We start from the raw sequence: 25,478 nt of genomic DNA on the forward strand, positions 1-25,478 counted from the left end.
TGTGATTATCATTTATGCTTGTTTAAGCAAAATGTATTCAGTCAGGCTAAAACCAACTTCTGTGCAGTCTTTTAGAATCAAAATTGTGCAACCAGGTCTGTGTAGTGGTAATTTTTTCCCTGATCTGCCATATCACATTGTTTCAGATGTCTTATTAAACATCTGTGGCTTTGATGCCTTAAAAGGATGCTGACACTGAGGTGTTTGCATCTCTTATCTTGGATAAAAGATATAGTATTAATAGCTCAACGGGCAGAAGAATGTTATCCTCCCCATTAGCAGTGCCATTGTTTAAGTAATGCGAACCATCAGAACTGAAGTAGTTATCTTCCTTTCCTCAGTCTGCTAGGAAAACTGACCCAGCACACAGCAGGTGAGTGGTACCCAACGGATACCTCATTATAACATCTACCAAGTTTTCGTTAGATGTTGGAATATTGTCTTCTTTTCATGAACAGACAATTACTTGCAAAGGCTTTAAACTTTTTAATATTAAAATAAGATTAAAAAAATGTTATAAGGTGTCCTTAATTCTACTGTTGTGTTCTATTTGACCTGTATGGCATTGTTTAGTACAACAGTATAAAGAACCATCATTGGGTACAAAATACAGACACCTAGAGCAGCAAATCAAATTTCAGTTTACTGAAATGATTGGTGGTATTTAGATTTAATCTGACAAAAAAAATCCAATGTGCTTATTCAGCCAATTATTAAATCAGATAACTGCTGTGTTATGTTTAATAAAAGGATCAAAAGACTTTTTACATGAAGTTGGCTTTGTACAGAGGTAGCAATATATACAGTATGTAAAGTACTACACCTGTGTATTACATGCAGTAAAGCAACATTAGCAATGTTAAATGTTTCCAACATCAAAGAACAAGAACAAGGTAACAGCATTTAATGTTAATATGTTACAATAATATTTAAAGCACAGAAGATGTAAGAATAAAAAGGTTATTATGCCAGGCCCATATAAAAAATGTATAGCTACTTCCTAAACATTGATAGAGAATTAATAGAGTAATAATAGTTATACATCTTTTCTTTACTATTTTGGCAGAGTTTATTGTTTTTCTTTTTAGCCTTAATAACTTTTAATTCTGTCATTTCAAATTTTAGAAACTTAATTGAATGGTTTTTCAAAATATAACAATAAAGACTATCTTTTCCCTAATTTCCATATGTTCAATGTGCACACTTTTCTCTAATTTTCAAAGAACACTACTGTAACATAATTTTACAGTATATGTACTGTTTATCTAATGGAAACTATAATGGTATATCGAATTAAACAAACAAAAGTAGTCTGGCTGTGAGAATTTACAGACTGATAACTGGCAAATTAGGCAAACCAGTCACTGGCCTGGACTAGGCAATTTAAAGCTATTCCATACCTAGAAGTACCAAGCAGTTAATGAACTATGGTAAGAAGCTGGGAGTAGTTGCATGTTCTTCCATACCTAAAAGTACCAAGCAGTTAATGCACTATGGAAGGTCAGCAGGAGTAGTGACATATATTCTACCATACCTTGAAGTACCAAGTAATTAATGCACTATGGAAGGAAGCTGGGAGTAGTGGCATATATTTTTCCATACGAAGCTCCAAGAGATCCCCACCACTCCAATTCTCAAAACCGGACTCACACAACATGGATGTCCCAGGTGTCGGCTAAAGGGTGCATTCTCACCTCCAATAGCTTCTATTTCCAAAGCAGCCACATTCCACGGGTCTTCTTGCATAAAAACAGTCTTTATTGAAATAAATCAGCAAATATATACTATAGTAAACAATCCCCATGTACAAAACTCTAACATGTTTCACCACTCAGGCTTAATCATAGATGTATATGATTAAGCCCGAGTGATGAAACGTGTTAGTGTTTTGCACATGGGGATTGCTACGATGGTATATATTTGCTGATTTATCTCAATAAAGACAGTTTTTATGCAAGACAACCCATGGAGTGCGGCTGCTTTGGAAATATTTTCCATACCAAGTAATTAATGCACTATGGTAGGAAGCTGGGATTAGTAGCACTTTCTTCCATACCTAGACATACCAAGAAGTTAATGCACTATGGTAGGAAGCTGGGAGTAGTGTCATGTTCTTGCATACCTAGAAGTAGTTAATGCACTATGGTAGTGGATAGGGGCTACTTTCACCAGTCCAGATAACTAAAGAAAAAGTAATCAAGTTGACCTTTAGGGCTATAAGATAAAAACTTAGTGTGAAAAGAGCTTATATCGATTGGAAGCTTTCTTTAGTCATGTAGTGATACTAAATGTAAATGTTAAACTCAGAAAGTTTTCAGGACTTTTGCCCTTTGTCCTAGCTTTAGAAATTGTTCTAAACCATGCATGTATGTTCAGAGTATAAATGTCTTTCAAAGGTTATGTTTTCCCTTATGAAAGACCATTATTAAATATCTATTAATATGCAGCTGCAGTGTTAGCAGAGGAAATAGCAACCTTCCTGATACCACTGAGACGTGTCTGTGGTGTCCTATAACATCCATATGTTGAATAAATACGATTTGGAAAGGGCTTTTAGTAACTTTATGTTATTTTATAAGCTGCAGGGCTGAACAAGAAAAATTGCAGGGTATGGCGATCTTATCCCTCTGCTGTACGTCTATCATCTTAGAATTCATAGACAACCCTCCATGTTCAAAACAAGCCTTTTTGTATGCATTGAGACCCCCGATGATTACCATCTCTAAAACATTTGCACGTACCGAAATAAGAAACAAAAACCAGGGACATGTCTTTTTTTGCATTAAATGGATGTGTAACTAAGTAAAGTCTCATTCACACAGGTGACAAAGGGACAGTAAAAACAGACGGTTGCTCTATCTTTTTACCAATTTTACATGGTGGGTGCTGGAGATGGTATACATGGTCGTGGTCATGAAGCTTTTTACAGCAGCTTCCATTAGCTAGATCAGGGGTGTCAAACTCAATTTCATCTCGGGCCACATCATATTGTTGCCCTCAAAGGGTTGGTTGTATCTGTAAGACTATATAAATGTATCTACTCTTTATCATATTAAATACTTGCCTCTGCATTTGATTATTACAGGTTTTAGTAATAACTTAAGTAATAACTAGCTCTGAAAGTAGATGTCTAGGATAAATAATGGCAAACAGATATTCAAGCCCACTCACACTCCTGTAGCAGATGATGCAAGTCTGAAAAGGAGGGTCGCACACTGCTGGTATCATCCACAAGATACTTTATTGGAGACTGCTCAGACAGAACCATAAAGTTTATTGTGGATGATACCAGCTGTGTGTGACCCTCCTCTTCAATCAACATAAAATTGTATTGTTCTCCTAATAATTATAAGCAAATGTCCAGTGCACCCTACCCCCCCTTATGGATTCGGCACACGGGCCTTGTGTTTGACACCTGTGCTAGATGGTGCCACTTGCTGAATGTGTCCATTGTAGTTAATAGAATCAGACCCCAACCATGTACCAAATGCTTGGCACGTGGTTGCGGCTCGGTATTTCGGTATATGTAGAATCCTCCTTGGCATTGAAAGAATAACAGGCACTAAGGAGATGGCAGTATTGCCTCCCTAAAGTCCTGTGAACCAGCTCTAAACCACCTCTAAAAAGTGTAGATTCCTTTTCAGAGGTGTGTTTAATCTTGCCGCTTGCTTGAATGAGGGGCCTAACTGAAAAACATTAGTACTTGTAATAAATTAGTATTTAAGAAGATACACATGAACATTTGACAGACTACCACAGGCAACAATTCCATTATTTCTTCTTTGAATAGAACAACATGAACAAAGCTGTATTTAAATTGTACATTCATCTATATCTCACATATAAATGAGGAATAGTTGTGGAGGGGGATTTAAGCAGAATTGTGTCTCCAGAAGTTGAACAGTTGCAGGTATGTGTCGGGTGTCTATTGGATTACACTGGACTTTGCGGTACCTACTGTATTTCTATTTCACGTTCACTACTTTAGAGCAGTGTTTGGAATCTTTTCCATATTTTCAAGCAGTGAATCATCTTTGTGTAAGGGCTTAATGTGTGTTTAAATGGGGCTAAACATGAAAAGACTAATAATTGTATAATATCACAAGTGTGACTGAATGGAGTCAGAGTAGTCCTTGTATTCCTGTATTTGGAATGTTTTAATGAGACATTCAGGGGATCATTTATTGGAGAGTATGATTTAACTGAGCACAGTTATTGCATGGTTCCTTTCAAACCCCTTTTAGAGGATAAAATGTTCTCATAACCTGAATTCCTGTTTGAAGAAGTACAAGTTCTTCTACGTATGATGGATATCTGCAAAGCAGGATAAAAAAAAACACTTCATGGAATAAACTCTCACCTTAGTACCTCTTGGCTTTTGACGTGCACTGTATACCCTGGGCATCCCCCTCCCTTAAGGACAATAGTCTGCAGGTGCCTGTGCATTGCACCCACAATCCACTGACTGTGGTTGCAATTCTTTGGAGGCTTCAATGCAAAAGAATTAAGTATATCCCTCATATATTACCCCTGTGGAGTAAGTAAAAGGTGGCTCTATCCCAAAATATAGTGAGTATTTGCCATACAATACTCCTTCTAGGGGCTCCAACCCATCTAGTAAACCTCCTTCATGAGTGCTGCAATACACTCAACTTTTGTTTAGGTAAATGCAGAGAGGAGGAGTCAGGCGGAGAGAAGCCCAAAGCAGATGATGGCAGCACCACTTATGGGAGGGCAGCTTCTACGCAGTTAACTATAACTACTGAAAGCTCACGTGATTAAAATAGAAGGTGCTAAGGAACTGATAGATATATGGTAGAGCTGGGCCAGAAGAATAAGATTCGGTTTTGAAGTAAATCTGAAAATAATGGGGAATGTACGTCTTGAGGGAGGTAACTCATAATAACAGTGCGTGTGTAGTGTATGGACCTAGTTATGGTCCAAGGCTGCTGCCTCTCGGTTTGCAATGGGGGGATTGCTCAACCGAAGATCAAATCCTGGACGTATGGTTAGGAGTGCCTCTTAAAAATTCTCATCTTGCCTGAAGGTTCATTCAGGTTGTTTATTTGAATGAAAAGGTCAGATACAACCGATGCTTTTCGGGGGAATTAGACTCCCCCTTCTTCAGGACTTGAGCAACAGTAAGTAATTAATTCAGGGAAAGCTGTATTTTGTAGCCTGAATTTGGGCTGGATGGGTGCTGAAGTGTTAGTGTGACCCATGTGCAGTGAGGACTGGATCTGTGCCTGTGACATTTCCATTCAAATAAACAACCTAAGTGAACCTTTCAGCAAGATGACCATGATGATGCACTCCTAAACACACATCCAGGATTTGATCAGGTGCTTAAAATTACACTTAAAGTGACATTAAACCCTCAGATTTTTTAACTGTGCTGCTCTTCCTTTTAAATCCTCATCTCTTCTCATGCTTGGGTAGAACTTCCCTTTGCAGCTCAGGGCCTCTTCCTGTAGTGCTGGCTCAGGTTACAAGCCTATAGAAACTAATACACAGACACCGTGTATCCATTCCTGAGACAAGGCAGTCTGCTGCAAAACAGAAGTTCTGCCCAGCATGAGAACAGATACAGATTTAAAAGGAAGAGCAGCAAAGAGAAGGGAAACAACCATGGATTACAGTAAGGCACACATTACAGTATTGTTTTTTTTAGGTTAAAAAATCTGAGGGTTTAATGTCACTTTAACTTGTACAAGCATACTTGTACATTGTGTCAGACTTATCTTTCAGTTTGCCCTCAGTGTTCTCCACCACTGCTCCATTGCTGTAATGTTCTCCACTATTTATTCTCAATCTAACATCTTCTCCCTTTGGCCATCGGGCGGCCAATGATAACACCAGAACATGTGTCATGCAAAGTCTCTTCTGTCAAAGAAACTCTACCTAGGATTGTTTTTTTATTCCACTTTAAGGGTGTAGAAGTGCAAATATAGCTTGCTTCCACTTGAGATCAGTTTGCGATGCTTCTGAACTATTCCCCAGCTGCTTTTTACCTGCTTGTGCATTGCCATTGACTTGCATGAGGGGAAAAGCATTTCTGGGGAAAACACATTCCCTCAAAACTGTTTAGCCTTGTTCACACAGGCAGCAGACTTTACTGCCGCTCTGAAAAGCTATCCATGGTGGGTCACTTTTCAGAGGTGGTTGAGCAGTGCTTCACAGGCAATGAGGAGGTAATATTGCCGCCTCCTGAACACTAGGGATGAGCCGAGTGTTCGATTCGAACATGAGTTTGAATCGAACATCGGCAGTTCGAGCGCTCGCCGAACTTTATGGGATGTTTGCTGTTTGTTCGACCGCGAACATCCTATAATGCAAAATGCCCACTGAAGCTCTGATTTGTCACAGGTCAGGTGCAAGACTTTGCCCAATCAGGGCTCAGCAGAGGAGGGGCCTGAAGGAGAAAGTTCTCTATCAGGTCCCCCATGCTGATTGACAGCAGGCAGTGGGCGGGTGCAATAGCCAGCTTGCTATTGGCTATTGCATTTTACAATATCCAATAGCAGGCTGGGTATGGCCCCCAGCCTGCAATGAAGGGGAGGCAGGGGGGCGGGGCAGAGGAGCCGCGGCCGGACCGGATTGGAGAAGAAGCCGACGGACAAGGGGACCGGAGGCCGGGACAGCAGCAGAGTTACGGGGGCAGCAAAGGCATGCAGCGGTCTGTGTCCCCGCTGTCTCCGCCAACACAGGCGCGGAGAGCAGCGGGGATTTGAAGGCACACAGGCCGCTGCAGCCACAGTTCTTCTAAATGTACCGGCAGCTGCCTGTACATTTAGGAGAACTGTGGTCCCGTTCGACCCCCATACACTTGCATTGAGTTCGAGTTCGTATTCGAACTTTTCAGCCGTTCGAATGTTCGAATACGAACCTGTTTTATAGTACAATCCCAAGGAGGATTTACATCAAAATACCACAAAGCAACTGTGTGTCAAGTGTTTGGCATGCTATTGTGGCACAGTCAACTTGATTTCAATGAGTGAGCGGCACTGCTTGCCAGGCATGACATGCCAAGTTAAAAAAGAACTACAGGCAAAACTTTTCTTAACCCTTGCAGTGGGGCTACACCCGCACTGTAAGCGCTAATGAAAAATTTCCCCCTGAATTCTTCTTTAAATACAAAGGTACCTTTCAGGCTATGCTTCATGTTAATCCCATATTCAGGGTGTTACATGAAACATGGTTAGATTGCAGAACCGACCCCCCCCCACACACACACACACACTTACACACTTACTGTAAATTACAGGGTTCTACTCCCTGCAGGTTTGTGTACGTTTTTTAATTCGGCATGGCTGTGTGGGCTGCGCTGTGAATAGAGAAAATGAATGGACTACAGATGCCATGACCTGACGGCACTTGTATCCCACTGAGAACTACAAGTCCCCCTGCTGCAGTGGCTAACGGAACTTGTAGTTCTCAGTGGGATTCAAATCCATTCATTGTTCCTCCCGCCCCTGTTACTGAATGTCCGTACCTCAGTACGGACATGGATGGGAGGAAGAGTCTGCAGGAGCCAGAGCAGTGCACTCATCATTGCAGCTGCAATGTTTTACTGGCTCTAATGCAAGAAAAAATAAATAAATGCATATTTTTTCTTTCATGAAGAAGTGTGCAGTTATCATTACAAGGGTGGCATTTCCCTTTAACAGAGATACAATTCTGGGTTGCTGTGACAATGTTTGGGAGGACAGACAGTCCTATCTCAGTTTTCTGGGTCAGTAACACAACAATTCCATCTTCAGATACCATAATAGGAAAAAGCCTGTACTTATTTCTTGAGATGATTACCACTGATATGATCTGAGATGTGAAGATACTATCTGGCTCCTTCTCCCATCCTCAGCAGTGTCAGATAACTGGCAGGTAGTGGTGCAAAGCATGCGCTCAGCGTATGGTCTCCATCAGCTATTTGATGAAGGAGGTAACAGGGGTTTGATGGCAGGAAACATTCCAGGAGAGACATTCATCTCTGGGATGAAAAAAAAGCACCAAGCTCTGGAAAAGAGAAAGTGTTGGATGGCAGCTGCAGTGTAAAGAGGGAGAGTGTTGGATCCTTTGTCTCCTTATATGGTCAAATGATATGGAGGGCTTTCAGTGTGTGCTGTGAACGGAGCCTGCCTCCACACATCCTGCGATCCCCCGGTGACACCATTCCTCCAGTGACACCATTCCAGCTGGAGGAATAGTCCGCGATCAACGTGCAGGTATGCTGCCTTTCTCTCCTTCTTGGCTCTGATCACATACGAGGCTGACTATAGACTCCAGCCAAGCAGCATCCATGGTTTGTATTACTGCACGTGTGTTGTGTCACATCACAGACACTATAGAGAGCTTTTCTTTGTGCATGCATCAGTACAACATCAGTGCATCAGACACATGGTTCGTACACTGCCAGGCATCGTACAGCTATTCATTCTCATCAGTGCCATGCTAGCATTTGTTTTCCATCACAAGCGCTGCACACACACAGCTCAATGTGAAATGTTCATTCATGGAACTGGATATTTTTGTTGCAGAGGAATGCATTCATTTCTGTTATTCAGATACCACATTCCCTGGTAGTAATATGCACAGGGTTCTCGGTAAGGTGTTATTCATAAATGGCCAGCGGTGCCTATTCTGAAGTGTCAAGGTGTGTGCTAGGAAATGAATGGACATGGGGGTAGATTATTGATTCCTAGGTGGCATTTATGGTTCAGTAACTCATCTATGGTATTGATCGTTTGGACTCATTGATGGCATGTACTGTATAGTTTATAAATTATAGATGTTTTGGTTATAGACTCATAGATGGCATTTATAGTTTATTAACTCATCGATAGTATTGATCGTTTATGGACTCATTGATGGAATGTATAGTTTATAAATTATAGATGCCTTTTGATTATAGACTCATTGATGGAATGTATAGTGTATACATTATAGAAAGATGTTTTGGTTATAGACATTTATAGTTTATGACCTCATTGATGGTATTGATCGTTTATGGACTCATTGATGACATGTATAATTTATAAAGTATAGAAGGCTTTTAGAGGTTATAGACTCATATATGGCATTTATAGTTTATGAAATCAATGATGGTATTGATCGTTTATAGACTCATCGGCACATATAGCTAAACCATAGATGGCATGTATGTACTCATAGCTCACATGTATACTAGCCTAGGTGGCTTTTTTAGTTTATAGACTCCTAGATGACATTTCTGGTTTAATAACTCATCCATGGTATTGATTGTTTATGGATGCATGTCTAGTTTATATACTGTAGATTGCTTTTATTGTTTATAGTCTATAAACTATAATCTGCATTTCTGGTTTATTAACTCATTGATGGCATTGATAATTTAAGGACTTATCAATGGCATTTAGAGTTTATAAACTGATAGGTGGCATTCATAGTTTACAGACTGATAGATGGTATTTATAGTTTACAGACTCATAGATGACATTCATAGTTTATAGACTCATAGATGGCATTCATAGTTTATAGACTAATAAATGGCATTCATATTTTTTAAGACTCATCAGTGGCATGAATAGTTTATAAACTATAGATGCCATTCATAGTTTACAGACTATGGATGTCATTTATTGTTTAAATACTGTAGATGAATGGCATAAAGGACTGATGAACATTTCTCTCTATTTTTTTTAATTAATTTTATTTAGCATTTTATTAAATACTTATAGATGGAAATGCAATCATAGCTTAAAAATTGATAGATGGCATTCATTGTTTACAGACTATGGATGGCATTTATTGTTTAAAGACTGTAGAGGATTTAAGGGACGGATTTACATTTCTCTCTATTTTTTTCAATTCTCTTTAGTTAGCATTTTAATAAAGACTGATAGATGGCATTCATAGTTTAAAGAATGAAAGATGGCATTTATAGTTTAAAGACTGAAAGATGGCATTTATAGTTTATAGACTTATAAATGGGATGCATACATTATAGCTTATAGTTGGCAGTTTAACTTAAAGAAGAACTCTTAGACAAAACAAGCACTTAACCCTTGCAGTGCGGGGTAGCCCCACTGCAGGGTTAATATGTCATATGACTAGAGTTCTTCTTTAAAGGCTATAGATGGCATACTTTATATTCTATGCACAGCATTTATAGTTTATAGAATACAGGTGGCATAAATGGATGGACATTTCTCTCTATTTTTCCATTTATCTTCAGTTCTCATTTTACCTTTAAGACTATATAGTATTTTTAGTTCAAAGGCTATACATGTCATTTATAGTTTATACACTATACATAGCATTTATAGTTTAAAGACTGTACATGGCATTTATATTTTACAGACTATAGATGTCATAAGTGACTGCTGAACATTTCTCTCTTCACAGAAAACACAATTACAAGAGCAATTACAAAGTAGGTTGGAAATATATTCATATATATAAAAGAAAAAGAATCATAGCTTGCTGACATTTTTGTCTTTGAATAGGTTGGTTGATCTGGGGTGATTAATAAATCAACATTTGTTAAACACTTGTTTACACCAGGGTAACATGTCTGCGATAGACTTACATGGATAATAATGAGAAAATGTGCTTTGTGTGCATTTAAAATATTTCTAACATCTTTCTACAAAATGATCAAGCTTGTCACCTTTTTACTCATAAATAAGCTTGATACTGCAGTATTTGTGATGGTTACACGTGTATATGTACTGAAAATATAATCAGGGTTAGTGTACCAGTGAATCTGCAATGAATCTGTTATATGTGTGGAACAGATTTAGACAACGTAGAACACTTAACCCTTTCTACATTCATACAAACATTGCTAATCAGAAACGGAATTGGTGCCTTTAGTTTAAAGGAGAACTATGGGGTCAGTGTTTTTCCCCATAGTTCTCCTTAGGGTAACGGGAGGACACAAACTAGCGTCCTCCCGTTACCCTAAGCTCAGTATACCGCGAGCTACAGCTCGTGGTATACTGAGACGCCGCAGCCGGAGCGGATCCCGACGTAGATGACGGGATCCGCCCAGCTGCGTGAGTGACAGCTGGCTCTGCCTATCTAGAGGCAGAGCCAGCTGTACCCACCCCCTCCCCGTCCGTTCCGCCAGTCAGCGCTGGCAGATCGGAGCGGGGGAATCCAGCCCCTCCCCCTGTCACGGCAGAGAGCCGTGACAGGATCGAGAGGTGAGCGAACCCGGTATGTGTTCGCTCACCTCCCGATCTACTGAGCCGACCTGTGACAGTCTCATTGTCACAGGTCGGCTAGAACTATGAGGTGAGTGGAAATCACTCATGTCATAGTTCTCCTTTAAATTTTAATTTCCAGTTGGAAGTTGCAGGTAAATAAACAAAAGAGTTTATTTCTTTCTCTCTTTCTTTCTTTCTTTCTTTCAATTTTAGAAATATTAGAAGGACTGTAAATCATACCTCCATTCTACATATGGTATCATGCTTAGGTATTACATAACAAAGTAACAAGTTGTGTTTCATGAGGGATGATTCATTACAGATGTAAATAACAGAATGACTAAACAAACACTGACAATCTGCATGGAGGCCAACAATCAGGGCAGTGCTCTGTTTCATTAACCGAGCCAACTAGCCATCAATAATAATTGTGTCAGGGAATACGATTGTTTGTTTTGTCTGCCATCACATATTTAGAACCAGTAAATTCTATGCTAAAATGTTTTGGCTTCTTTCATGTATGGATACCCAAAGAATTACTGGAATGCTCAGTTAAGCCTCCAAATAAAGAAACCTTGTATCAATATTTTTAACCCTCTTAGAGCATATTGGCATATGCTTGTGTTTCTTGTCTTCCTCTGGGTTAAACACTTGATGGACCTGATCTTTTTCCATCCTTATGTAAATGTGATCTGTCATGAGACAAATACAAAAAGCTGTCATTGCTGACATTTCTTCCTGAGAATTCTATGAGGAGAATTTATCAAAACTGGAGCAGACAAAATCTGGAGCAGCTGTGCATGGCAACCAATCCGCTTCTCTCTTTCATTTTCAAATCTTAACTGACCAAACTGAAGAGAGAAGCTGATTGGTGGAAAAAGATCAGGTCCATCAAGTGTTTAACCCAGAGGAAGACAAGAAACACAAGCATATGCCATGTGCGATGTGACCATGTTTCATCTTGCCCCCTGACTATGGGTGTAAGATGAAACATGATATAAAAGGTAAACTTTAAGCCTTTGAGATCAACTAAATACATTCCAGGTGCATGAAAACAAAAGTTGTGCAAAGTCTTACAGTTTGTTTCCTTTAAAAAAGAGGATTTTTGTCTGTTTTGTATTTGTTATATTGTGTTTATATATGTTTTACTTAATATTAGTACATTCAGAAGTTAAAAAATAGAAACGTCACATTTACACATTCAGCCCAGCACTTCTCCCCATATATTTTTCAAGCAGACCTGGGGAGCAGCTCTGTAAAATTGCCATGCAGCCGCCAATGTTCTGTGTCTTGGAAACTACAAAGCTTTCATTGTATAGCCATACCTTAGGCTGTGGAATGTGGTCACCGTAAAATAGTAACCCCCACATAGTTCCACAGCAGAGAAAGGGAGCTGCCTTTATACAAGCTAAATGTATGAATGGCAAACATATCCACATCTGTATTTTCTGTATTACTTTCATTCATTGCACTCTGCTTGGGAAAAATGCAGATTCAGCAAGTTAAAAGGCTTTTTTTTCTGTATTTCCAGGGTACTATTTCCAAAGCAAACAACCCATTTAGTCAGTTATGTCACAGAATTTCAGTCACTTCTGGAACACATTCCACAGTCTCATTGTGCAAGTGGTTCAGGGGGCTGTTGTGGTTTCCAATCCAAACTTTTCCTTCCCCTTTCTAATTTCAATGTTAATTCTCAGATTCTTCTTATATAAACAGTGTACTTGTTCATCGTGATTACAACCATATTTTGCAGTGCAGTGCATGGACTATGGCCTCTAAAAGTATCACATGGAGGATGTCCATTGTCATTGTTGATGCTGCACAACTGTTTTTAGTGCAGAATATCCTGTGATTGAAAATGTATCAATAGACTTAAGATAGTTGTCACCCAATACAGCCTATTTTTCGTGTCCCTGGATGCCATCAAATTCCCTGTTGGATATTTTGGCCAGTCTCTAAAGGTATCTGTCTTCCTTATCCCTATTTCGTGCACTGAGATAAACATGACCACTCCAGTAATCCATTAAATTTGGAGCTGATTGTTATTTTTCTATTATAAAAAAAATCAATTAGCTGATTTCATGATATGGACAAAACATTTACAGTTTCAAGGAAAAGAGCCCAATAGAAAATGCAGCAACCAATAGGAATCCATCCACATTGCGATTTTACTGATCTCACTTCAGGAAACTAAGGGGTCTATTCACAAAGCTGCCGAAGGATCTGGATGGTTGCTTTGCTTCAATTTAAACAAAGTGAACACAAATCTAATATGTTGAAGCTTACCAGTCCTTAGATGTGGTGGCTGCGTTAATTTTTAGGGCTCATTATTACAGCTGCAGTGGACCATACATAGTCAAGAATGGGCGCATTTCTGAGCTCTGGAGTCACAGATGTTTGCGTACAGCCACAGTCAGCGCCTGTGCAAATCAATTATGGTCTCACAAACACCACTGCTATACAGAAGTCCAAGTAGTTACATGTGTGTTGGGACGAATGAGCACTTGACTGCAAAACATTTGCGTCCAGAGCCACTCATTCATCCCTTTATGCTTGTAACTGCTCAGTCTTGCATACAGCCAAGGCATCTGTCAGCCTGTCATTGATTTGTAGAGGCTGCTGGCCATGGATCTATGCAAATACCTGTGGCCAACGGGTGCAGAAATATGCCCCTTTTTGGTGATAAACAGCCCCCGGCAGCCTTGTAAATGAGTGCTGAACCTTTTTTAACTTTATATTTACATGCTGATTCTGCCAGTAACATCTCCCTCTTTCCACTTCACCATAGCATAGGGAGAGGTGTTTTTTAGTTCACAGAGACAACTGCAAACAATGCTAACTGGAGAGAAGCACAGGCATAGAGCACAGAAGAATTTCCAGCAAGATCAATAGGTATTTTTTGCACTTATCAAACAGATATAACAAAATGCTTTTATTGGTATATTTAACAGACAAAAATGGAGGTAATATGTGAAATTCATTTTTAGGGTACACACAGTATATCCCCTTGCCACCAGCCCTTTAAAAGTTACTTAGCGATGGGAACCAGGAATTGGCTCCCTATCAGGCCTGGTTAACACTTAGGCAATCTGTAATCGCACGGGAATCATGCACGAGACTGTGCGGATGGCTGCGCAGTCACGGAATCGCACACCACCACTGATCGCGCTGGTAGTGCCATTCTTTTCTATTGGCACCCCAGTCACGGCAGGCAGATAGCACAGTTTCCCATTAAAAAAAAGTGTGCCGCGTGTCGCGACAAAAGGTACATGTACGGATATAACCCCACTAAACTCAATAGAATAGATTTATTGGTTGCCACCAGTTCATGGCCATATTGCACACAAGCTAATAAACAACACAGCTTAGACTTAGCAAACAATTGGAAACATGCACTGCAAGGTATGAGCCCAACCTTTTCATTCCTGGTTCAGATCTGCTTTGTTGCAACACACTGAGGTGGGGTAATCAAACATAAGAACTAGTCAAATGTATGGCAGTTATAAGCATAAAAAATAAAATGATCAGTAAACTTCTTTTTCAGTCAGTTTTTGGATCAGTTTCATCTGACCATCTCTTTTGAGGCAAGTTTGATTTTGAACCCCTTTTTCATCATTTTTCCTACACTTTCCAAAGTCAGTTTACTATAAGGGCCTGGGATTTTGTAAAGATCATATGCCTTTTGTCATAAACAGGCTTAGGCAATATAACAGTGCAAAGTGTACCACCCATAGAAACTAGTCTAATATTGTTCAATAACAAAGATAATATGTAGACTCCGCATTAATAATGTCCCCACAGGACCAGTCCATCACATATGCTTGGACAGTTTATTGCATACATACAGGGATCACAGCACAAGGTGCCTGTGATTTGTTAGGGTGCACATAGATATTAGAGGGCAGGAACTGAGGCCTTCAAAATGGGGACATTTGATTTTCAGAGTTCTGGTCCCATAGACTTGCATTGAGTTCTAAGTTCGAATTATAACTTTTTCCATGTTCGAAAGTTCGAATTGGAACCGAACAGGGGGGTACGGCTCATTACTACTTCTGACAGTGGTTGATCATGCTACTGATAAGGACCCACAAAGAACCTTAAAAGGACTAGATTGAACAACTGTTATCTCATGTCTATGGGTAGTTTTAAAATGATAAATTCTTAGATTGGATACAGTTCCAGGAACAATCCAAGATGCTCCATAGCCCTAGAATATATATTTAGCACCCTGTAGCTAAATATTTATGTAAGGCTTTCATTAGCAGATTTGAATAGGTAGGTATTTATAGTTTTTAATTAGGACGGGGGGACCAGATTTCATCGTCCTATAATTAATCCCAATCCAAATTTTACATAATTAGCACATCCTGTCTTTTTACACCAAAGTATAAATGAGAAAGTCTTCTGACAACAAGATACTACACAAGTCTGATTTGTGCATAGCACAGTGGAATGGTAAAGCTCAAAGTCAAAGTTTGCCTTTTGCTTTGGAAAGTTTTTTCCCTTTACATCGTGATGCGTGTAGGAGAAATAATCTGTTTGCATAAATCATTAGTGTAACATTAGGATAAAACCAAGTCATGTTTGAATGAGCAGAAATTAGTATGATGCCATTACAATTCTGAATGACAATGCTCACACTTGATGCTGAATAATTGTTAAAGTGATATTAAAGTGAAATTTTTTTTAAGCTATTTCAAATGCTGATGAAATCACTTACAATGGATGCTGCTTCTTGATATTTAAATGTTTTAGCTTTCTGCAGTATCAGCTGGTCCCTGAGCACTGGTCCTGATATCCTGTTTTAGGGTGGCTCTTTTCCCTTGCAGGGTTCTATGGAGCCACCCCTGTTTGTGTCTCCATATATACACATAAAAAGTAAAGACAAAGACACCGGCACTCAAAATTCATAAGCAAACGTCTATTTATTGACATGCAGTGTAGCTAACAGCAATGAACGTTTCGGGGTCACAGAGGATCCCCTTCCTCAGGCAAAAGATGCTTTTGCCTGAGGAAGGGGATACTCTGTGACCCCGAAACGTTCGTTGCTGTTTGCTACACTGCACGTCAATAAATAGATGTATGAGTGCCGTCAATAAATAGACGTATGAGTGCCGCTGTCTTTGTCTTTACTTGTGATTATATTGGATGCCACCCGTTGTCTACCGCAGCACCCGCTTCTTGAAGGGATTTGGCGGTCAGGAGTGTGATGGGACCATGGACTTACCATATACACACAGTGACAGCAAGGCAAGACATTCCCCTCCTCTCTGCTTCCCATTCCTCCTTCCTCCCTTCTCCAAGCTAGTAAATGGACATCTGCTGGAGACTGCTCTGTCCCGCTATCTTTTACTGAACAGGATGTTCAGTGAAACTGAGCTGCGAGAGTTGGAGCCAGCTGAGAAAATCTTGATTCATACAATTGTGATGGAAAATTTACTCAAAAGTGGTTTTATACTAAAAAGGGTCAGTATACCCTCTCTGGTGGACCAAAGTGTCTGCAAGCTTTTTATGTAAAAAGATAATGAGAGCTTCTTGCCATCGTTCCTGAATCTGCTCCCATTCATCAACAAATATTAAAGATAGTGCTTGCCATGACCACACTTGCATCATTCAGGATATTTATTGACACCATTTGTTCCACCTGTAATCTTAAAAACAACTGCCTTTCAACATTTTCCAAAGTAAAGGTTTAACGTAAAAATGACAAAGGCTTTTAGAAAAATCTTCAACATAGTGTGTCAGTATAGTCATGTGACCAAGGGAGCTGTTGCAGGTTTTAGCATGCAGCAGAATGACCCTGTGGGAGAGCTAAGAAAGGAACATTTCCTGTTAAATTGTGTGCTTCAGCTTCATTTGAAGTATGTCAAACATATGAGAAGAAACAGATTTCTTAAAGCCTTGTCTCAAATCCTTAATTCTTTTACATTCAGATATCACCAGCCTTTCTCAACCAGAGTGCCCTTTGGTTTCCCAAGGGGTGAATCAAATCTTTCATGCCAGCACCATGGAACCGAATGACGCTAAGCCAGGGAGGGTGGGATCCATATAGAAAATTTGGAAGTTCACCTCCATCCAGGCCTGCTCTGCCTCTTACCCTCTGCCATGCTGTTGCAGCTGTGGCTCCTGTTTTGATGGTAGGACATGAACGGGGCTTCTGATGTGAAGAGGGTTCCTGATGTGAAGGGGGAAACTCTGAGAGGAAAGAGGAACTCTCATTTGAAGGGGGTTCCTGATGTGAAGAGGGGAACTCTGATGTGAAGGTGGATTCTGATTTGAAGGGGGATTCTGAGGTGAAGGGAGCTCCTGATTTGAAGAGGGAACCCCACTTGCTTGTCTGTAGAAAATAAGTAAAAGCAACTGGACTTGCTGTATTTTTCTTGACGACATTTCACTGGTCATCCAACTAGCTTTCTCAATTTAGAATGACTTGTACAAAAATTATCTGGGAATATATATGGTGAATGTTGCTCCAATCCACATAATCTGTTAATCGTAACCAGGTGTTGATAGCATTGGCATAATTGGAGCTAGGAGGTGTTATTACTTCTTTGTGTTTTTGCATGGAGTCTTCCCTTAAAATCCACACTAAACCCCTATATGGTGTGCATTTACTTTTTTAAAGGTTGCCATGGCTAAAAACAATGTTGAGAAAAGTCACCCTAGACCAGGGGTCAGCAACCTTTTACACACCAAGTGCCATTTTTGAAACCATGGTACAACCGAGTGCCAGTGAACAATAGCACGCTTTAGTGTTAGTTACAGGTACATTTTTTCACTCATGGCTGTACTGCTAATAGTAAGTTAAACTCACTAATTATTTTAATGTGTTTACCTCTCCAGTAGCAGCACAACTATAAGGGGAAAAAAATTGAATAACTGGTGCACACACAAAACATGTTCATATTTACATTTGCTGAAAAGTAAACTGGACTTTTTAGTGTGATCCCTCTGTCTTTATTTCATGGTTCAGTTGTGCAATCTCTGGCCTGTAGGATGTTACTGTCAGCTGACCTCAGACCAGCACCAATGCATACTTTGAATGCCAGATCTCAGAGCAGCACCAATGCCCTGCAGACCTCAGAGCAGCAGCACCAATGCCCTGCAGACCTCAGAGCAGCAGCACCAATGCCCTGCTGACCTCAGGCCAGCAGCACCAATGCCCTGCAGACCTCAGGCCAGCAGCACCAATGCCCTGCAGACCTCAGGCCAGCAGCACCAATGCCCTGCAGACCTTAGGCCAGCAGCACCAATACCCTGCAGACCTTAGGCCAGCAGCACCAATGCCCTGCAGACCTCAGGCCAGCTGTCAAGGTCTCGCGTGCCAGGCTGGGCACGCGTGCCGGGGGTTGCTGACCCCTGCCCTAGACCAACCTCATAATTGACATTCTTATTTTAAGTGGCAAACAGATATGGTTTGCAGTTATGTTAAGATGAGTTACACTTCACATTATACTGAAACATAAACATGTTGTTTTTTTATTAATAAGCATATAATAATGAAATGTTAAAAACAACATTTTGTTTTTTATCTAGAAGTACAGTACAAAGTGCAGATTATGGTACTGAGGTAGTTTTTGAATTTCCGACAAAACCTCCATGTATATCATTATATACCCATTAAATTCCTTTATATTGCATCTTGAAGCAGCAGCCTGCTGTTTCCTTCACAGGATATATTTACGTTTTTTTTGTGTACTAGACTATAAAATGTCTATGATTTGGCAACTATCCCCATTTTATTTGCCAGTGATGTATCTGTCTGTGGTGTAAACTGGAAGAGGATTATGACTTACTTGTCAGTCTATAAAGGGTTAGATGTTCCCATCTTCAAGTAGATCCACTTTTAATTACAATTCAATATATGCCCCTGTAGAATCTAGCTATGACTGCTCCAGGCATAGAAATAGGTGCCATACTGTGCCAGTGAATTTTATTGGAATTCTGATTGAATAGATAAATAATTATCCAGTTAGTAGTCAGTTGGCATAACCTTTAATTGGCCAAAGACAAATGATGGCAGGGAAGAATCAGCAAATAGATGGTGACTTAAAAATACAAGGTAAGGTTCATGGCAGGCCAGCACCCTGGACTGCAAATTAGAAGTCAGGAATTAAGAATGTAGCAAGTGTACTGAATGCACATTTCATATGGGGAGCCAGTGAAAATATAGGCCTGAGAGTGCATATGTTGTGCCAGAGGCGTAACTAGAATCCTCAGAGCCCAGTGCAAAAAAACAGGAAGCCTCCCATCAAAAAAAGCAAGAATGCAGTGGTATGAGTGTCAACCTTTGCAGGGAGGGAGCTGTGGAGCATTGGCTTGCTGCATGCTGGGAGTTGTAGCCCCAGGAGGCAATGTTGGCACCTTAGCAGGTACCAGAGAGGGGCCCTCTTCTGTTCTGGGCCCCCCTAAGTGGCGGAACACCACAGCCGGTCACACACGTGACCGCTGCAACCCTGGTAGTTCCACCAGTGTGTTGTGCTATTCTCTGGTAACTACAATGACCATAGCATCTGCACAGTTACAGAATTCCACACTCCAACATCTTGTACCCCCTCAAGTTGAAAAGTCCATCCGGGAAGAAATAAGTGTAAGATCACATGTACAAATCTAATTTGAATAAAAGTAATCACCTTACTATTCAATGTGGGATTTTTATTTTTAGTGAATGACCTACACAAAGTATTTTTTATTTACAGTTTAGCCCTTAACCACCTCAATGTCGCCATATTGTAAAAAACAGTGGAGAGGTGGTTTCAGTTTTCTGGAGCATTGTTCATAAACGGCACTGCAGAAAACACACACATATGATCAGTACGCCCTTTGAAATCTTGTAATTAATTGCTTGTGAATAGATCACAGGCAAATGCACAGATCAAGCCTGATGGCTAATCAGAGTGGTCACAAGTGTAAACACTGTTTACAATTGGGATTCCTCCTCTTCCGCAGTTGATTTTCTGCCAATCTTCTGGTTTCCTCCTGTGCCAGCTTTTCTTCTGATTCTTGTGAGTAACACTGTTCTCACTGACCAACAATGAAAGGGGGCCATACTGAGCAGCAAGAGGGGTACACAGAGGATATTGACCATAAAGGGGACTCACTGACTACCAATATTATAGGGGAAACACACCTCTGACCACCAACAATTATGGGGCACTCACTAATGACCACTTAAATTTGCATGCTGTTGTATGTGGCACATAGTCTTGAAACCTGCACTATGACAGCTGCCATGTATATGCTATGTACTAAACTATACATTTTTGGGGGCATTTTAAGGCCTCAAGAAATGCGATAGACAATCAGAACATCCGTTTTTGTTCAAAACTTAAATATTTAAAAAACCCAGCGGTTATTAAATACCTGAAAGAAAGCTATATCTGTTTAAAGAAAATAAAACTATTATATAAAATTCTGATTGATATTCTGATATAAAATTGGTACAGTGCTGCAAGACCAAGTAATTGTTAGTCAAACTACCACAGCACTGAAAACTGAAAAATTGCCTGGTAATAAAGGGGTTTATAAAGGCTAGTATTCAAGTGATTAAAAGTGATTAAATATATAAACATGGCCAGGGTATGGACATTAAGTATTTACATATCCTTAATAAGCAGTAAAAATGCCCTCAGTGCCCAGTAAAAGAGGCTCACTCACCTCTCTCTAGGTGTAGGCACTGTTGAGTGAGTTGTTGCCTCAGTTCTTTTCCTCTCTCATTGAGCTCAATGCTCATCCAGCATTGTGTCAGTCAACCTTTTCACCATAAAAATTATTTCTCCACAGTGCCTCTGAGGATATATTACTCCACAATGCCTGCTGCTACAAAGGTCTGTTTAAGGAATATATAAACATCCACAGTCTGCTCACAGTTACATTTTAAGACTGTATCTTGGTTCATTTTGGATAGAACAGGAAAGGTTTGGAGCCTTTGTTTTTTTTTGCAATCGCCTCCCCTGTTGGGGGAGATTTTCCCTCAATAAGTCATAGCAATGCTCTCAAGAGGATCAGAGACAAAAAAACAACACCTTTCTAGTAGAGAGAGGAAGGGATGGAACTTCTGACAACATTGTATTTCTATTTGTGCCTTCCAGTAATGGTGACAATTGTGTGGCCCATTCCTTGTACGTGTGCCACAGGATCAGGATATGATGCAAAAGCTCTCTAACACAGAATTGTTAACTCTTCCAACTAAAAAAATGATTGAGTTAGTCAATATCTCAATTTATATTAAAAATATAATTATTTTACATTTAAAATTGTTGAATTCATTACCTATAGCCCCCTGCACTCTTTGTAGTTATACCCTAGTGTGCCATAGAATGTCTAGAATGTATATACAGTACATCCCAGAAGATGACACATAAAGGGGTGCAGAGGGTACAACTGCTTCTGGGTCCTTAAAAAATGGGTCCAGGCATGACTACCACTATTCTTTAATAACTATACTATAAAATAAAGCATCATTTCTCTTTCCTTCATATTACATTTTCTCTAGGCTTTTCTGCTTGTAGTGAACATAGGAATATTTGGCGGGAGGATGAAAGTGAAAGTGAAGGGTAGTAGCGTTTCCTGGATCTGTACACATTGTTACAAGTATAGCAGATTTTCTATTTTAAAAATGATTAGGCTCTATTAATGTACTGACAATCTCAAGTGCATTACATGATGGATATATTTATCAAAAGAAAACTGGGCAATTCACCCAATGTTCACCCTGGAGCATATAATCAAATAGGTCCCTCCTTATAAATGCTCAAGTGGTAAAATAAATAGCGACTAAGTGGATTAGTGAAGCAAAGGGGAATTTATACAGCAATGACAGTGTTAGACTCCATCTGTATTCTTCTCTTGTAAATATTTAGGAGGAGTGTATGCCTTTAGCTCACATGCCACTGTTTATATTCCATTAGTGAGTGTGGAAAGTGATAGGATCCAGAATGGATATGTTGATAATGGGCTGGTATTAAATTATAAAACAATATACAAGAGCGTGCGGTCTTTATAGACATGACAGTCGCGTAGTACATTCTGCAGAGGAACCATTTTTTATACATACTCCAAGACCTTCTGTCTGGACAGAGAAGTCAAGATCTGGTAGACTCACCTAGCAGTACCTCCTGAAATGAGGAATCGGATCTCTGCTTCCTGTAACAACATGTCTTGGATATTTTCTTTTCAAATCACACTTTCATCTCTTCTCTGGGAAAACATGTGAAATATTCAAAATCATTGATGGTCTAAGAAAAAGAATTTCAATGTAATCATGTGGAACAACTAGCTCAGTGTAACATGCAAGGGAATTAGTTGGCTCAAATATACGAGCATGCACAAGAAAATATACAAACCCAAGATGTAAGGGATTTATTTGCAAAAAAATATAATATAGTGGATAGACATTGTGGCATCATTTGTACAAAGTTTCCAAAATACTTAAGAAAAATTAGGTTGCTCAGTGATTCAGCATATAGTGGTGAGAGGGAGTCATGTTTGCTAATTCCAGACTGTATCAACTACAAAGGGTAATGCCATTTAAAATAATTGGGCAAATGAAAGAGAAATATGCGTGATGAGTTGTTGTTTTTTTTGCAAGATTTTATAGTGGTTGATAGTTTACGTAATATCACTTAAATCGTGCAAACATTCCAATTTATTTCTCCAGCTGTAACTGTGTAACATGAAATATAAGATATGTGTTTGCTGGAAGCAACAGCTAAGCTATAGCATGTTAGATTCTTATCTAAGACACACACACAAAACATATGAATAAGATACAAGATGTATTTTATATGCAGTCTAAGGCTCCGTTCACACATAGCGTTTTGAAATTCAACATGGTTTTCCGCGTGTTCGTCTGCGCAGCACGAAAACGCGCACATTTTAACATATGCACAGTTTCCACTGTGTGAACAAGCTACATTGGAATATATTCATTTTTGCGTGCTTCCCCATATGTGTGAACGGAGCCTTAGATGCAGGAAGGTGCTCCAAAAGCACGGAATTGTAAATGGGCTCAGAATACATAGAAGAGAAAATGACATGAAAATAATACAGCTAATAAACATGGATATCTCACCATAATATACAAATCCCTTCAAATACACTTTACTACTGTAGATGGCCAAAAAGAAGGGTAAAAATGATCAAATTCTGTAGTTAAAAAAAAGACAGTTAATAGGGAAATAGTATTACATATGGTGAAGTATCTCCACAAAAAAGTAAAAGTAGAATATATACGGTATGTTTTATTTTTAAAACTGTAGCAGAAAAATGATACATGCGATTTCTTTCAGGTTAAAAAACGATTACATTGAAAATGACAGAACGCTTTGATTGCCAATACTGCAAGGAATCTCTGTTTGGAAAGAAATACCTGCTGAGGGAAGAGAACCCATACTGTGTGAAATGTTATGAAAGCCTATACTCCAACACATGTGAGGAATGCAAGAAACCCATCGGATGTGATGGCAAGGTATGCTGACACTTCCTGTTAATCTGATTGTGCCTTAGCTGACTAAATAGAGAATTCAATTAGTGAGCTGGAGGTATTAACATGATTGCATGTCAAATTTGGGCTCAGGGGCAACCAGCATTGTAATGAGTTGTAAATGCATTTGAGATTATACACATATGCATCTTTTTTACATTAGAAACACTAATCTGAAATGTTCATAGTTGGTTAGAAGTTGGCCAGAAGCCATGAATGTTGTCTAGCTATCTTTTGTATGCCTACCATGGGTATGTCTTCTAATTGCTCTACAATTTTATAAATTTGAAGGACAACTTCACCTCTAGTGAAGTTGTCCTTCAGGACCATAACATTGTAGAGCATTTTTGTAAGTAGAATTTTCTCAAATCAGTACTGGTGTGTAAGACCATTCCAAAGTTATATTAAACGGTCATTCATATTCCCTAGGAACCGACTCAGTTATGGAAGCTTGTACTCATGCTGTAAGCTGTACTCATGGTGACCACTAGTGGTTTCTAAATGCACTTAAAGATGTGGGGGACATTTATTAAAGGACATCTTCAACTTTACTGAAGTTATCCTTTAATAAATGCCCCCACTAGTGGCCGCTATGAGTTCAGCTTACCCATCACTAGGAATGGGGCCACAAAGTGCATGGCCAGTATGAAGAGTTGGTGACCCAGACCTTGTTAAAGGAAAGATAGCAGGATCTCTTGTCTGATAGGTCAGGAGCAAAATAAATGCTTGCAACATTTTAAGTTGGTGGTTCTAAAACTCCGAGTCCTACCTACTTATATTTATTGTACTGAATTTAAAGAAAAGGTAAGTAGATGCATTCACATCTGAATGTGAATATATTCATTTGTAGAAAAAATAGGCATTTGCTGAATGGCCACTTTGTCCAATGAGCGACCCTTTGTGCTTTCACATTGGAGGGGAAGTTGCTCAGCACAACCCTATCATAGACCCAGAAGATTGCTGTAAAGTACAGTAGCAGCTCCGATTACTACAGTATTTTACAGGATCCCCAGTGGCCCTTCCAGGGAAACAATATGTATAAGTACATGGGGCCAAGCTGGACCAATGTAAGTACACATAATTATTTATACTTGGAGTTCAGCGGTAAGTATGAGCAGTCTTTTTTGTGTGAATATGAATAGTATTAACCACTAAAATGCTTTTGTTAGGCATGAGTTATTTATTATTGCTATTTCAGCTTTTATTGTGCCTGCATAGTGTTCTTTTATATGATCTTTATTTAAACTTGCTGTTATGTGAATTTACTATGATAAACACAAATTTTCTTGGATGATTATGGAGCATTACAGGGGCTATCATACTTCTTTGACAAGGAGCATTGTGGTGGTGGTGGTGGTAGTGGTGGTGGGAGGATAATAAACCAGACCGGAAGTCAGCTTTAACCCCCTCAAAGTATTTTTATTGTAATTCTGCATGCATCAACAATACCACACCCACAAGTCACAGCCATCACAATCAGTATTTTTTTTTCATGTAAAGGTGGCAACGCTGGACAGGAGATATGCAACAGAGAGCAAACCAAGAGAGGAGTTTGCATTAGGGATAGAGCCCAAGTAAAGACAGTTCGAAGCATTCAAACAACATATTTGAATACAGTCTGGTCTCCAAAGAAGCTGATTAGAAAGTGCCCATCACATATGGCTGCCATATGCCATATATACCCTTTTGAATCATAAGTAGGTTCTTGCTAAATGAAGGAAAATAAAAATAAAAAAAAATAAAAATAAAGTGCTGGCTAGTAGGACTGTAATGTGTATAGCAAACAGGGGATCAGATCTGATAGTAAA

General features: G+C 39.4%; 1 protein-coding gene across 1 annotated transcript in view; it reads left to right on the plus strand.

Moving 5' to 3' along the window:
• Nucleotides 1-269: 269 nt before the first annotated feature.
• FHL2 (four and a half LIM domains 2) overlaps nucleotides 270-25,478 on the plus strand; it is a 55,636-nt gene continuing 30,427 nt past the window's right edge. The window contains exons 1-2 of the mRNA XM_018563124.1: nucleotides 270-373; nucleotides 23,477-23,655. Of these exons, the coding sequence (XP_018418626.1) occupies nucleotides 23,500-23,655 (156 nt within the window). The 5' untranslated portion in view covers nucleotides 270-373; nucleotides 23,477-23,499. The remainder of the gene's footprint in view (nucleotides 374-23,476; nucleotides 23,656-25,478) is intronic.

This window comes from Nanorana parkeri, unplaced genomic scaffold (genome assembly GCF_000935625.1).
Source record: "Nanorana parkeri isolate BGI_ZX_2015 unplaced genomic scaffold, ASM93562v1 scaffold21, whole genome shotgun sequence".
Taxonomy (NCBI): domain Eukaryota; kingdom Metazoa; phylum Chordata; class Amphibia; order Anura; family Dicroglossidae; genus Nanorana; species Nanorana parkeri.